This window comes from Spodoptera frugiperda, chromosome 14 (genome assembly GCF_023101765.2).
Source record: "Spodoptera frugiperda isolate SF20-4 chromosome 14, AGI-APGP_CSIRO_Sfru_2.0, whole genome shotgun sequence".
Classification (NCBI taxonomy): Eukaryota; Metazoa; Arthropoda; class Insecta; order Lepidoptera; family Noctuidae; genus Spodoptera; species Spodoptera frugiperda.
Genome location: NC_064225.1, coordinates 158208 through 173967, shown reverse-complemented (window position 1 = coordinate 173967; position 15760 = coordinate 158208). Strand labels below are relative to the sequence as shown.

General features: G+C 37.1%; 1 protein-coding gene across 2 annotated transcripts in view; it reads right to left on the bottom strand.

Annotated features, from left to right (window-relative positions):
- Window positions 1-806: 806 nt before the first annotated feature.
- The window catches only part of LOC118279271 (doublesex- and mab-3-related transcription factor A2), a 39513-nt gene continuing 24559 nt past the window's right edge, over window positions 807-15760 (bottom strand). For both annotated transcript variants that reach the window (XM_035598914.2, XM_035598915.2), the window contains exon 4: window positions 807-3867. In XM_035598914.2, the coding sequence (XP_035454807.1) occupies window positions 3116-3867 (752 nt within the window). In that variant the 3' untranslated portion in view covers window positions 807-3115. The remainder of the gene's footprint in view (window positions 3868-15760) is intronic.

The following is a 15760-nucleotide window of genomic DNA, read 5'->3' as shown; positions in this document are numbered from 1 at the left end:
GTTTGTAAACGCACTCACAAACAGGATTCTTCAACACTTATTCTTATTTTCAATATGTTTGAAATTAGCTACTAAGTTTTATAATGAGATTCGACCCCATGCCATGTGCGAGAAAACACAAATTGTTAAAGATTTCTTGTTTTTGATTTGTACTCACTACCTTCTGCCTACGGTTTCTTTCGCGTTACCAGGATAAGAAGTAGTAAATATTATACGTCTTGTTCAATATAACTTATTCACAGAAAATTTGCAAATATTCAAACGACCTTTATGATATACCTTAGTAATTTTTTATTGGTTTATGAATGAAAGAATTTCACCAAACAAACAAACAAACTTCATTATTCTTTAAGGACTGTAGAAGAGAGCTACAAATGAGATTTCACAAAAAGCCTTGGAAAGTGTATACCTAAAAGTAACTTTTCTTGAGGTAAAAAAATCATCGAATGACTTCGACAGCTAGTTTTAGTCAGTAAGTGTCTAACACTCCCTTTCGTCTAACCTAAGGTCCCCACCTTAGGTTAGACAAAGTAATTATTTAACTGACTATACTAGGTTCAAGAAGAGTTACCCGCTAGGTAATCCGCAGCTCCGGGTTGGGCACCAAACCTACTGGGCTCTTATGGCTCTTAGAGTCTGGTTCTGGTTGGGCGGCGAGCTTCCCTTCCTCGCCGACGATCACCTCACCTACGGTGGCTGGATCTCGGATCGCTCCTAAATGTCTCCCACAAGGGATATCGCAAAAAGCCTAATCCTTAAACATATAAAGGTAGTTGGCTAGCTTATGATAAAATAATACAAGTGTATGTACTGATTTATTGAGCACGTTTATTTATTATGTTACAGTACAGTATCAATGTGTTCTAGTTGCGAGTAAACACGGGACTATGCCTAGTATGTACAGTTACCACATAACTAACATTAGCTAACTATTGAACACTAAACCATACCGAGTATTTCATTCGAATATCATCGTTAATACGTATTACATAGAGTTTTAAATTAACTGTAGGGCAGTACCCGGCGATAAATACTGCACATTGACTTTTGGAAAGAGACAATTTGCTAAGGCGCATTTTCTATAAAGCGTCATTTGCCGAATGCATGCAACCTACAAATGACCGCATGCGGCCTACAAGTGACAAATAATTATATCTTGTTTAGAAACAATGAAAACTGTCCTACAAGCGCTAACGTTAAACGCGCTTATCGTCATTTGTAGGTTGCATGCATTCGTCAAATGCGAATCGTGTACCCTTAGTTTAATCACCGGGTTTACCTCCTATGATTATGTACTGAGTATTCTTCTAAAATTGTAACAATATTGAAAAAGTTTTTCTTTTTCTCGTTCTAATTAAATTTTGTTGATCGTTCTAATTTACAAAATTACCTATTTCCAAAAGTGTGCAATATTTATTGCCGGGCACTGTATTCATAAACGTATTAAAACCTCTTTCAGTTATTCAATGCTTTTACTTAAACGTTGTATAAATAGAAAAGGTTTTAGACGCATGAATAGTTTAATTTAACATTTTATACCAAAAATATAAGAGGTTGACTACTAAACTCTAAGTACAATTTAAAATTACTTAATAAAAATCTATTTATTTATTCGTTATACAGATTCTATTCAATTAATCTCATATCAGAGGGCTTAGTACGAGTTTGTTTTACGTTTAACGAGAGCGCGTTTGGCGCTCTGATTGGTTGGTTCATTCGCACCGGCCAATCAGAGCGCCGAACGCGTTCTCGTTTTGTTTTCGTTCAACACAAATCAAACTCGTACTAAGGGTATACATCTATTTCTATTCAGAGTTTCTTTATTTACATTATTATGTATTAGATCAAGAGAAAGATAATTATACAATTAATTCAAAGGTTTATTAATAAAATAGAACATTTTGGATTAATATTAAATCATTTTACGAATGCTGTAGTTATATAATGTTCACACAATCAATTTGTTACAAAATAATGTGAGAATTAACACAAATTATACATTCAAATACCATTCCATAAGCTTGATTTGAAACGCAACAAAAATAAAGTCGATCCCTAATCGATTTCGGTCACTACACAGTCACTACACAGGAGATATTATAATACACAAGTGTGAGTGCCAACACAGGTGTTCTCTGTGTCCCGCACTCTCTGAACCTGATGGGACGGCAGACCGACACCACTGAAGAGAGGTCAGGTGCCGGACCAACAGCTTTACGTACTTTCTGAGGCAAGAGGGTGAGACACCGGGCTGATAATGGTAATTTTACTTTGAATATAATATATATATACTATTGACGCGGGAATCGAACCCGCGACACGTTGCACGCCAATATAATATTATGACACATATGAAAGCGTAATAATAAAATATTCCAAATAAATTCCTAATTAAATTGAATCGCCGACCTATTAGTGTTGGTACTTGACTACATTATTAATTTATTAATACGTATCTAGGTATATCATTATGTATGTATGTATGTACATGTTTATACATCGCAGCGTTGCACGCTACTCTCTATTTCCCTACTCTACGACAAATGCTACAAGTAAATCTCAACTATACTATTAAGTACATAAGGTAGTGTTTACTTTATAAAATTACGATAATCTAGTCATTTACGAGTATAAGCGAGCAAATACGTCATATTTACATTACATCATAACTTATATTTTTTTAAATATCTACTTGTAAAGAAAATTAAACTTTAATCACTAAGAGATAAGAATAAAAATAAAATCATTTTTATTTAAGAGAATATCATATAGAAATCGTTATTTACATAGAATTTAGATGAATGTCCGTAATATATTTTAAAATAATAACATAATATTTAATTTAGTGTATACTAATCGAGTCGCTACAAACATTTTTAAGCCTTGTACAGTCGCCTATATATTCCGAAAGTATCAAGATGTATAGCAGCTGTATACTAAAACAAAGTGACTATGATATCGAACAAAGTCTTTGACACAGCACTACACTACAGCCTTGTGACGTCACGCGTCACCGCAGATCCCTTTAAAGACCTTCTTCCAAGGACTTGTTAGCAGCTGTGACACACTAAACCCCCTTGACGCATTACAGCACAGTCCAATATTTCAGGTACCCCTAATCAGAAAACCCGTCGTTATTCGTATTGTCAGAGGTTGGGGAGGTCCCTGGTGATGGAACTTGCAGCTGTCTGCCATACATGAGCTCGGAGGGAGGCATGAACGAGGACAGGTACTCAGGAGGAGGTCGGATCACTGTCGGCAGGTACCCAGTACCACTGTACGGCGGTGTGAGGAACCGGCGCGATGGAGAGAACTTGAAGCTCTGGTTCGATAGAGGAGAGAAGGCAGATTTCGACTGATACTGCATGTATGGAGGCGACTCCTGGGTCACCTGGTAAGGGTTCGCGTTCTCCCCGTTGATCATCATCTCCATGGCAGCCACCACGTCCCCCTTGCACCTCGCCAGGATCCCTTCAATCTCCTGCCGACTGCGTCTCGGGAACACCTTTATTAGAACATCTACCGGCGACTTCTGATACGGAGAAGGGTCTTCGGTGACAGTCTCTACCGTCTCCTTCCTCTCTCGTCTGAACATCTTGTACTTGAAGTCAGGGTTGTCCCATTTGTCTTCTTCCTCCTTCTTGACGGGAACTTCTTCTCTTTGCTCCTTCATTGAAAGGTTTTCAGGTGTTAGTGAAGGTTCTGTCTCTTCTAGTTCTTCTTCTACGTTTAGTTCGTGGTCTGAAGGCGAGCGCGGGGGAGGGGTAGCGAGTGGTGGGGTGGGGGCGGGGGTTTTTGATTCTTGTTGTGACTCTGTCGGTGGTGATGGACTGGAGCAGACTTCTGTGATGCGGGCGCGCTTCTGAACTGTTGACAAAGAAAATAGAAAATGTTAGAAAGTTGCAAACAAACAGAAATAAAATGTGGCTTGGCTTTAAAAAATGCTAAATCAACATTCAAGGTTGTAGCGTATACATTCCCCTCTGTTGTCAAAGGTTAAACACTTTTGCGCATCGCCGCCTACACGCGGTGCAAAAATAAAACGCACACAAACATTGTACACACACACACACAATAACAAATCAATTTAAAATAAAAATAAAAAAGAAAACATTCGAAAACCAAACAAAAGACAGTTTCTGTGAAACATATTCGTTTCGTAAATTCAAATACGGACTAAAATACAGTCGTGGACAAAAGTTCAAACAATATGAGAGAACAAAAAAGAGCGAGGCAGTGTGCGTGTTGTGAGGTGGGGTGTACAGTGTTTTACTTTAATGTGGATTTACTTGATACTGGTACACAAAGGAATAGAAAATGTTTTAAATATTTTATTGTTTGTTTATGTAACGTGACTGCTGAGGCTTGTGAGACCTCAAATAGGTACCGTTTCTGGTGCTAGGCAAATATTAGACAGCCTAAACACAGTTTTAGACTAATGTCTTAAAGTATGCCTAATTAATATTTATTTTGTCTCAAACAATGTGGCTATTTACTGTTCTCCTTTAGTGTAAAAGTTTTCTTCTAAAATTTGTTTTATGGGACGTTTGAATTTTTTTTTTGTGTATTAACTTTTTCTTTATTTTTTTTTTATTTCACACATAACGTCACGCCTTTTATCCCCAGAGGGGTAGGCAGAGGTGCACATTACGTCACGTAATGCCGCTATACAATGTACACCCACTTTTCACAATTTTTGTTACAAGTCCCATCTAATAGGGGTGAGCCTATCGCCATACACTGGGCACGATTCCAGACTCCGTGCTACTACTGAGAATTTTTTGAAAACCGATAAAATCCCAGTAATACTTTGCCCGACCCGGGAATCGAACCCGAGACCCCTTGTCCGGCATTCGACCAACGAGGCAGACTAATTTACTGTCTCTACTTTTTAATATCATAACCTATACTAGGCACAAGGATTCCTTACATACACAGTATGCTCCGAAATAAAGCGACACGTATACCCGCGGCTACACTTGTACAGGGTGTGCACAAGTCGTACCAGTCATTGTGTCGCCGCAATTAAAGCAAGTCGGCGCAGTCGCCTGAACCAATTTAATGGCCCAAGTTATTGTTTTTTTTAACGTTGACGCTGACGTGGGGTATCGAGAGTTTGTTCCACTCGTAATAAGGTTTAATGGATGTACTGTTATACCGATAGTACGCAGTTTTATACCATACAAGGTAGGAACTAGGCAATTTTTTTAAAACCTTTTTTTCCTAACACACGCGACCTCCTTTCTAACCACAAACAAAAACATAACAGGTAGCTGTCATGTCATCGAACATAAAAGAAAAAAAACATTCTAATTCAATATTCAAAAATGGAACGCTATCCGTCAATTTAAAAACCATAAAAGCATCTCGAGTGAACAGAACAGTGGTTGGAATAAATCGACTGCGGCCATTAAAATGTAATCGAGACGCGGAGACCGGCAGCCTCGCAAAAAACGATTACATTGAAAAGACACTGAGTATAAGTGAACCAATTCAACGAACACAATCATCAATGTAAACCGTTCCTTAAGAATAAATCGAATGAAAAGAAAAAATGAGATTCGTTTTTGTGTTATAATAAAAGGTACGCCCTCGCACGAAAAAATATTCAATTAAAATAATACGAAAAACTTTTTTATACAATACAAACAACTTTTATTGAATTACAATAAAGCGAATACTGGCCATTTTGAATCTCATTATGTGTGCGAGCGGGATAGAGGATAGTGTTTTTGTGTTTGTGTGAAAGAGATGAATGGAGGTATTGAAATGTGTGTGCAATGAATATAGACATCTGCTGGTAAATGATGCTGTTTGCAATGTTTTGCTTTTTTATTTCATTTGTTGTGTGTCAACAATGTTGGGTCTGCGGGGCTTATGAGGGGAACATTATTATTATAAGTATGGTAATATGTATGCAATTATACTAATCACGAGTGGTTTTAATGGTCGGATTAAAATAGTTTATTCCGATATTAATTTGGCTGGTTAAATCAAAAGGAAAAGATTTTCAGCTTTTTCTGTCATAGTTTTTAAATTAAATGTTTTCAATTAAGTTCACTGACGGTATATTTGTTTTTATACAAATTCTGTACGTAATTATGTGGGAGAATTAGAAAATTTACGAAAAAAAAATACATTAGAGATTTCGTAGCAACCTCGTAGCAGTTTCGTAGCCAACACACTTTTCGAAATCTAGTTACAATGATTAGTAATTGAGATTGTTGAACGGTAAAAAGGCTAAGAAATATAACTCTTACACGAAAATATTAAAAAAAAATAGTAGAATAGTTCGTAGCACTTAAGTATTGTACCGTGTATCTACAGTTGGAACAGCAGCTGATCAACTGGCTGCTGCGTAGTATGTGTGTGTGTGTGTGTGTTGAACCGCGAACATAGTATTGTTGAAGAACCGCGAGTTCTAATAACTCTTTGCAAACTTTCGTTCCAGATCTAGGTGCGTGTGTGTGATATCACAATACAGAAGAGAATACTAATAGAAACACAATTTTATTGTAACTTTCGTGAGACATACTACATTAATTATTATGTTATCGGCTTACTCATAGAACAACGCTTAAAACAAGCTTACTCTCGAAGAAGAACCATAAAAAATTGTGAAAAGTCTAACATTGCCTAACTTTGTACTTAATTACATAAACATATAGAATGAAGGTTTCTATCATAATCATTGCCTACTGTAAATATTTGGGCACGTGACGGGGACTCCCTGCTACTCGTATAATTATAATTCAACTAACTCATGGTGCCCTTGAACTGAAGTAAAGCGTAATTTGTCAAATACTTTCGTAACCATTTTCTAATTATAAGTTGAAATATGATAATTTTAATCGCTGAGAGGTTCAGGTCCATAGGTATGTAAAGTAAGACTGCTCGACCGGAATGATACCACGGCCTCACAGAAAACTAACGTTGAACAACGCTTTCGTTGTGTGAGAAAGGTGTACCCAATTACCTCCCTTCCCAATCTTCCCAATCCCCGATTCCCCAACAACCCTAAAATTCCTAGCCCCAAAAGGCCGGCAACGCATTTGTAACACCTTTTGATGTTTCGAGTGTCCATGGGCGGCGGCGATTGTTAACCATCAGGTGATCCGTCTGCTCGGTTACCGGCTTATATCATCAAAAAGACTAGCTTTCAACAGTATCTTAAAATTCTTAGGATGAACCACATGCCTACGTTATTTTATATCTGTTCTTTGAGGGAATAAAGCGTGTCGTCATTTTATTTTTAATATTACAATAACTATATCACAGTAACTACAAACGAAATTAATTTTCTCTTCACACAATGAACTCCAAACATTTCCTCTGGCCCGTACAATAACGCGCGTGTGTCGACACTCCGGCAATGTTTCGCGTAGATTTATGCGTCTGCTTATAACACTGGCCGGTCGCGCGAACAAAAGCTGCATTGTATTGTGTGCATTATAATGTCACTGCGTTGCGGCAACTATTGTTGGTACCGGCCAATATACGGCGCGCTCGCCTTTATATTATGTACTAACTTTCATGTCTGGTACTGAAATTCAATTTTGTTTTGTTAAATTATATCAGGTTTACTTCCAATCCGCTTTAATAGAAGTCATTAGGGTAGGTCTATGCTCAGCGGTGGATAGCTGATGGGATATTGATAAAGTATGAAGTAAGTATTATTATATAGAAATGAGTATTTTAATACTAAAACCAACATATACTTTAGTTCTTATAAGGACGATACGCCTTGACATTAGAGTATATAATTATTTATAAGATATGCCGTGGTCGTCCCACTGCAGGGCATAAAGCAAAGAGTTTAGAATATTACAAGATATTCGCTGCATACAAGCATTTTTACTATAGAGACTTTCTTTACTATCAATTAAAGTCAAAGTCAAAATTATCAAACAAACCGGGAAGGCACATTTGCAACGTCCAAGCAAATATTACAGCAGTCAGTTCTCTAGTGAAGCTACTTGCAAGAAACTCCATAGGTTACAAATTAGGAATGATACCATATAAAATAACGCATGACTTAACTAAACCTGCAAAGAAGTAACTATGTACCTAGAGTAACTAAGTACCTACTTAGAAAGCCAACATGTACTGCATGATATACGTCGCGAAACAGTGACACGAGCACATAATTACAGTGCAATGTTTAGCAAGGAAACATCGCGCGTACACTGGCGAACATAAATCAGCGCGTACAAAGCCCAGCGCCGCGCGCATTGTGCCGGAGATTTAGTGCGCGCTGTCCGTGACTGTACCGCGTGCCGTGCGCCACTAGCATTGCTATTCATCCGTGTTACTTCGCCAACGGATTCGACACTGTGAACTGGTAGAAGGGAACGGCTATTCCTTTAATTCTTTTAAGAAGTTGCCAAGAAGTTGGATTGTTTTGTTGGTATTTTTTTCTTTAACTTTTGATGTGACGACGTTTGGTCACTATCTCGCCTGATGGTAAGCGATGATGCGGTCTACAATGGAGCACGTCTGCCCATAAGCAACCTATTCACTAACACATAACAGATAAAGTATTGTGATTCACTTTGATCTTGACACCTAGGTTATACCCATCTGGAAACACAGACTCCGGCTAACAATTCTACTCCCCAGCAGTTCGCACAAGAAAGCTTGAAGCGAAGTGCCTCGTGCGAGTGGATGGGATATCTACCATGAAGCTGTGGTACCGAATGTCTTTAAAGAGATGATAAAAAAAAATTCTTCACTATCTATAGAGGTTTTCATGAAAAGGTTTGTTATTTCATTTTGAATCTCCAGTAACACAGAGGATTGTCAGGATAAAAAATAGAAATAATTGGTACTTAAACATTATGATAACATACTTTTGGAATCCAATCAAGCAAATATTTGTTATATAAAGAAACATTTGATTTCAAATTCAGCATAATATTCTAATATAAAACTAAAAAAAATATAGAATTGGTGGTTCAGGCTGAACTTACATTTTATTTACTGAATATCAAAAAACTTTATCAAAGCTTCAACTTAATTTAAACCTAAATAAGTAATATCATAAAGTTCAATATACAACAGCCATTGAGTGTCCATATATAAAAACAATATACAGCATCAAAGAGCCCCAACAGTGCCTACATGTAGAAAGGTCTCTCAAAGTCCGTCCGTCGGTCAGTTTGTATGCAATCAACAAAAATAAACGCTGCCCCGCCACGCGGGCCGCGGCCGCGCTAATTACCGACCCAGACCCCAGACCCCGGCCATTTCACTTATTATTTACTAATTACTCAACTGTGTTTTATAAACGGGGCTTGTTTTTGTTTTGTTTTATATTTTGTTTGTTTTTGTTTGACTTTTTATTTTCAAGTGCGTTTCAAAGTTCAAACGGTTTTTCTAAAGCTATTTTTAAATGACGATTAATTAAACTCAAACTCAAAATATTTATTTGCATGTTAAGGTATTACACAGGTCTTAATTTAAGTATTATGTACAGCTAGACGGCCTTTTTCAGGCGTTGCAAATGTTTAGTGGTGTTATTTGTCTAGAGCAGTGGTTGCCAATGTTGTCTGGACTACCACCTACTGAAATGAAATCAAGTTACAAAACTAAGGACCCATTTCTAGGGAATTAAGCCTTTACCAATATTAAGTATAAAATACCTATAGAACGATTGGATAATGTGTATAAATACAGACAAGGCACACTAAAAATTCGCTTACGAATGGGCTTGGGAAACACGGGTCTAAAACAGTAAATAATAATTCATTTAATTTAAAAATGGTTTATTGAAATATTATAATTAAATTCGATTTTATTGACTGTTGTACCACAGACAATGAATCAAAAAGTCGTCCAGCCGCCCACAATAGATGTCATGTCAGACCATAACTCAACATTTGTCGATTCCTAATCACGTACAAACAGAGGACCCCTCGCTACCCAATATTAATATCCAAATGACTGGAGAATTAATAAAAACACCCCCAGTACCGGGGGTCTTGGGACATGACCCCCCAACTAAGTCCATTCTCAAGTGATTAGCAATACAGAATGAACTCTCCGACTACCCGCCACGTTTGTACCCGACACCTATAATTTACTACCCCACATTAATCAACCCAAATTACTCTTTATACCCGTTAAATAAAGTTTAAAATTGTTCGAAATTTATTGCAGTCTGAACGGAGTAACTTTGAATCGGCGGGCGGTAACAATAAAACCAATTGTTGGCGATCTCTATTATTCAGTTTGGTAGTGGAAATTGAGCTTTATGGAGTTAGCTTAGAGTTGAATTTCATGTTGGCAGCTTGTGGTGTGGTTATACATTCGATTGAGGAATTAGTGTTCTATTGGGATGCAATTATTCGGCAGGGTTGTCACTGCGGGGGACTAGTGTTTGTGAATTTATTTCTTTTGTTTAGCAGTTGCCACGCCTGTCGCGAGATTACAATGAAAGTATGTTATCAAGCTGTTTTTTGGTATTAGGGCTGTTTCGGAAATCAATTACGAAATTAAGTAAAAAAAAAAACTGTAAAGAACATTATTCACTACACGTGAAATTAAATGCAAAAATGATTTTTAAGTATTGGGATCTTTTTCTCCCTATGAACCGTGATTACCAAAATTTTGCACTGACTGATAAAAACTGCATCAGAAAATCTGCACAGTTTCAATTAAACTGAACACAACTAATAATACTAACTCAAACCAACAATCCCAGCCCACTCAAAAACACAAACAACAAAAAACAGTAGCGAGCAACCCTAATAATTGAAAATCAAATTACAGTAGAGCATTGAATACTCGCGAGTAATGTGATTGTGTCGAGGATCATCCGACAAAAGTAGTTCACCCTGTGAGTGGTGGCGCGGTGCAAACACACCCTGTATCGCTGATATTAAAAGTTTAATATGAGAGTAATTGTATAGGCTTTGTAGTGGCGTGCGATGGCAGGAGGGTGGCGTTACGGAGCCAGGAGTTGGTAATCATAGAGATAGGATTTAGGACACGTTTGGTGCATATGGTTCGGTTTTTAAAACATGGCTGTTTTTTAAGGTTTAATAAGTCAAACCTTACTTTATGTCACAGTTCAAGTGTGAGAGGACTATGCTTCGACACAAACGGGCCGGCTCTATCGGAGTGATACCACGGCCTCACAGAAAAACGACGTGAAACAACGCTTGCATTGTGTGAGTGAGATTACCGAAGGCCCCCAATTACCTTCCCAATGTTCCTAATCCCTGATTCCCCAACAACCCTTAAATTCCCAAACCTAAGATCCTGCAAAAGAACGGCAACGCACTTATAACGCCTCTGGTGTTTCGGGTGTCCATGAGCGGTGGCGATTGTTTGCCATCAGGCAAGCCGACTGCTTGTTTACCGGCTTATACCATAAAAATTTATATTTTTTAACGGTGGACGGATTACCTAATGGTAAGCGATTAGCACTGCCGATGGACAACCGCAACACCAGAGGAATCACAAGTGCATTGCCGCACTTTTAAAAAGGAATACGCTCTTTTCTTGAAGGTTTGGATATCGTATCGGTTCGGCAATACCACCGACAATTGCATCAAAATCATCTTCCTTTTCTATGCAGATACAAATCAGACCACAACACAAGTACTTCACTGTACACAAACAATAACAAATTAATTAATCGCCCCCTTGAGCCAAACTATCAGCACAATAGTAGCGACACGAGCGACGAGTGACGTCCGACGTCTGCGACATGACGTCATCAGGCCACGTCATTGTTAGCCGCCCTCGTGACGTCATCAGATACCGATTGAAACTGTCACTTCAAACGATTGATAATTAGCATCGAGATAGCTATGCAACTGTGACCGTAGAGGTACTATAGAGGTAGTTATTAAAGGAAGGAAACAAACATTCAAAATTAGACTGTAGGTATTCTGTAATAGGACTTAAAATTCAATGATGACAATGATGAATTCAAAGTAAAAACAAATGACACAAGCAAGACTCGATTACACGAAAAAGGGACTTAGGAGCGTCACATAAGAAAAATTATAATTATCCTTTAGGTCTATAATGTAACTAGGTAACTAGTAGTAATACAATTAAATATTTCTACCAAACAAAACAAACTGCAGTATTTTTGCATAATATCACACAATCGTCCAACTCCTCCCTTCCACAAGAAGCAATATAAAGTCAAAGAAAAAATAAACTCATAGAAACTATCGCATTACAACGTAACTCGTACTAATCAAACTCCCCATATTGACTAGCAGATCAACATATACCAATATCTACAATACATTTTCAACATTATCACAAAACAAATAGAGTTTAAAATCAATGGGATGAAGGTATAGGTAGATGTGCGCATATCTGTAACAAGATCAGTTTAATCAATTTGTAAAAAAGCGCCCGTCACAGTGTTTGTTCGGAAAATTTAATAAAAATGCTGAGAAGCCGCGCCAGTGTAGTGTTGGGTTACACGGGTGGAACAAATACAGTGCCTGGAGATAAATATTGCACATCGACTTTTGGAAAATATCGACCAAGATATATAAGCACTGCTCATGATAGCTTTTTTTAACGTTAGTAAGTCTGCGTTTGGCCACCAACCCGTAATCTACTCGAATCTTAAAAATAAACGATTGTACTGTCTCACAAAATTATTTCTTTCGATGTTGATGTGCAGTTTTTGTTGTCGGATAGTGTAATCTTGTAGCATTGGTTCAAGCATCTCTAACTGTTTACAATTATCTGCTCAATACATATTACAATAAATCAAAGCATTTTCTTGTAGACCTTTACAATATTTTACCACAACCAACAGATTTTGCCAAAGAAAAGTAAAGATTGCCGCACTCAGAGACTCCTACTAAGATTTTATCAAAAACAATTGCTAAGGACTGGGTTGAGTAACCATGACTCTCTAAGTAAGGCGGTTAACGTAGAACACATGTCACATGCAATATAAAACAAAATCAGAATCGCATCATTTCACGTTTAATAATTCAATACATCATGAACTTTACCTATTCATAATAAAGATCAGTTTTCCTAATCACTGACAAAATCTTCCTGTCGATTTAATATCAGAACACCTCCAATAAACCAAAATTAAACAAAATACTCCACTCGTGCTCACCCCTCACCCCTCACGTGTCCTCACGCGGCGGTGCTCACCTTCACTGGGTAAACATAAATCAATCGTGTTCTGTATCACTTACATGTACCAATGAAAAAACGGGGGAAATCTTTGCTCAACATTGAATTAAAATCTAAATGGAAATGAACGGAGAATACGCAATCTACATATATTTATTACTTAATACTAGCTTCTGCTAGCGACTTTGTCCACGTTCCAGTGGGATAAAAAGTGGTAATCCTATGTGCTATTTCAGACCATAATGTATCCCTGTTCCAAATTGCATCCCGATCCGATCCTGCCGTTTTGACGTGATTGAGTAACAACCAGACACACTAACACATAAATTCACAAACTTTCGCATTTATAATATTAGTAAGATAAAATTATGGAGCTCAATAATTTGTTAGTTTGATTAAACGTGCACATTTTTCGAATTACTGGTTTGGTCCGGTGAGGAAGGCTATAGACGATAAAAAAAGGTAATTTAAAAAACTAAAAAACCCGACTGCGTTTCTTTATAATATTGAAATGAAAAACCCTAAAACAAGAAAGTCATCGTAAAATTTAAGCAGTCGGGACCCATTCTAAATATGGGTACATACGGCTGGCTTTCTAGAATGGGTCCCGACTGCTTAAATTTTACGATGACTTTCTTGTTTTAGGGTTTTTCATTTTAATATTATAAAGAAACGCAGTCGGGTTTTTTAGTTTTTTAAATTACCTTTTATTATTTTATTTTTTTTTAGTTTTATTATTTTTGTATTTTGATATATCTAGTGTCACTCTCACAGTCAATACGAATCAAACGACACCTATCAAGCGGAAATCCATCCAGGCTAGAGAGTGAGAAATATTCGAATTTGGCGCCAAAAATCCGCCATTTTGTTTTTTTTTATTATTTTGATATATTCAGTGTCACTCTCACAGTAAATACGAATCTAACGACACCTCTCAAGTCAAAATCCATCAAGTCGTTTAGGCTAGAGAGTGAGAAATATTCGAATTTGGCGCCAAAAATCCGCCATTTTGTTTTTTTATTATTTTGATATACCCAGTGTCACTCTCACAGTAAATACGAATCTAACGACACCTCTCAAGTCAAAATCCATCAAGCCGTTTAGGCTGTAGAGCGTGCCAAACAATTATACATACATACATACATACATACATACATACATACATACATACATACATACATACATACATACATACATACATACATACATACATACATACACTCGAAAAACATAACCCTCCTTCTAGCGCAGTCGGGTAAAAAGACACAACACGACTAATAGAAACTGATCAGTAAAGGTCTTTCAAGTTACAGTAAACTTAAAACTTACGTAAACTTGTTAAAGAACTTACCTACCTTACATAGAAACAGATAATTCATCTTAGTTTTATTTTCATCGTATTTGCTTTCCTATCTACCTACTTATTATGAATAATTTATGTAAATCCTTTCCACTATTAACTTCTTTATTTGCACAAACTTTTCTGATATTTTCTTTTAGTAATTTAAAGATTGGCGACGGATCCAGTGAGTGTATAGATCTGTGAACATATCAAACGCACTCGCGATGCAACCCTCAGCCGCTGTCGATTACTGAACCATTAACCTTCTAGCACCACTCGACTCAAATAGACAAACTACTACACAACCCAAACTATACCTTATCTCATCTACACAAAACTTAGAATCCTTTGTCACACAATAGTTTAAGATCCTAAGAAAAGTCAATAAAATTTCAATGCTATCAAATTCACATAAGATTGAATTTACAATAGTAACTGTCTGTCAAGATGTTTAGCTTTATAAATATTATTTGTCGAAGTGAAAATAAATCTTGTACGTATAGAGGTAGAGTTGAAATTCCATTGGTAAATGTTTTGAAGACAAGTACTTGTAGTGGTGATTCGAATTGAGTATTTTTTCTGGAAAATAAAAAGGTTTCAATAACCGGCCAGTGGTTGAAGAGGTTTGTTGAAAAAGATCTCATTATTGAGTTATTCTATACTTTTGGAGAGTGCTTGCTTCTTGTTATTTAATGCGGGCTCCGGTCAGCCGAAGTTATTATTTGAATAGCTTCGAGTGGATAATTAAATGTATGAAAAATACAACATTTTTAGAGGTCATTGATCGTTGTTGACTTTATATGTACAATGGCGTGCAAATTCCGAGGTTTTTTATTAGAATTTTAATAAGTACCTATTTATAATATTGTATGTATTCAATTGACGAGATTTATACCTATTTTCTTGAACATTTAATAACAGTAACTCTTAACAATTAACCCGTACGATTTTTTTATGGAATTGGTGTCAAACGAGCAGAAGGGTCACCTGGTGGTAAGCGATCAGCGCCGCCCATGGACACCCGCATCACCAGAGGAGTCACAGGTGCGTTGCCGGCCTTTTAAAAAGCAATACGCTGTTTTCTTTAAGCTTTGAAGGTCGTATCGGTTCGGAAATACCGCCGACGACAGCTTATTCTACAGTTTTGCTGTGCGAGGCAGAAAGTTTTGGGAGAAGCACACAGTTGTGGCCTGCCAACCATCTATAAAGTGCTGTCGTGTACGATTCTATAAAACCACACAAGATCAGAGTTTCTTTGCCCCAAAGATAATGTAAAAAAGTATTCCATCT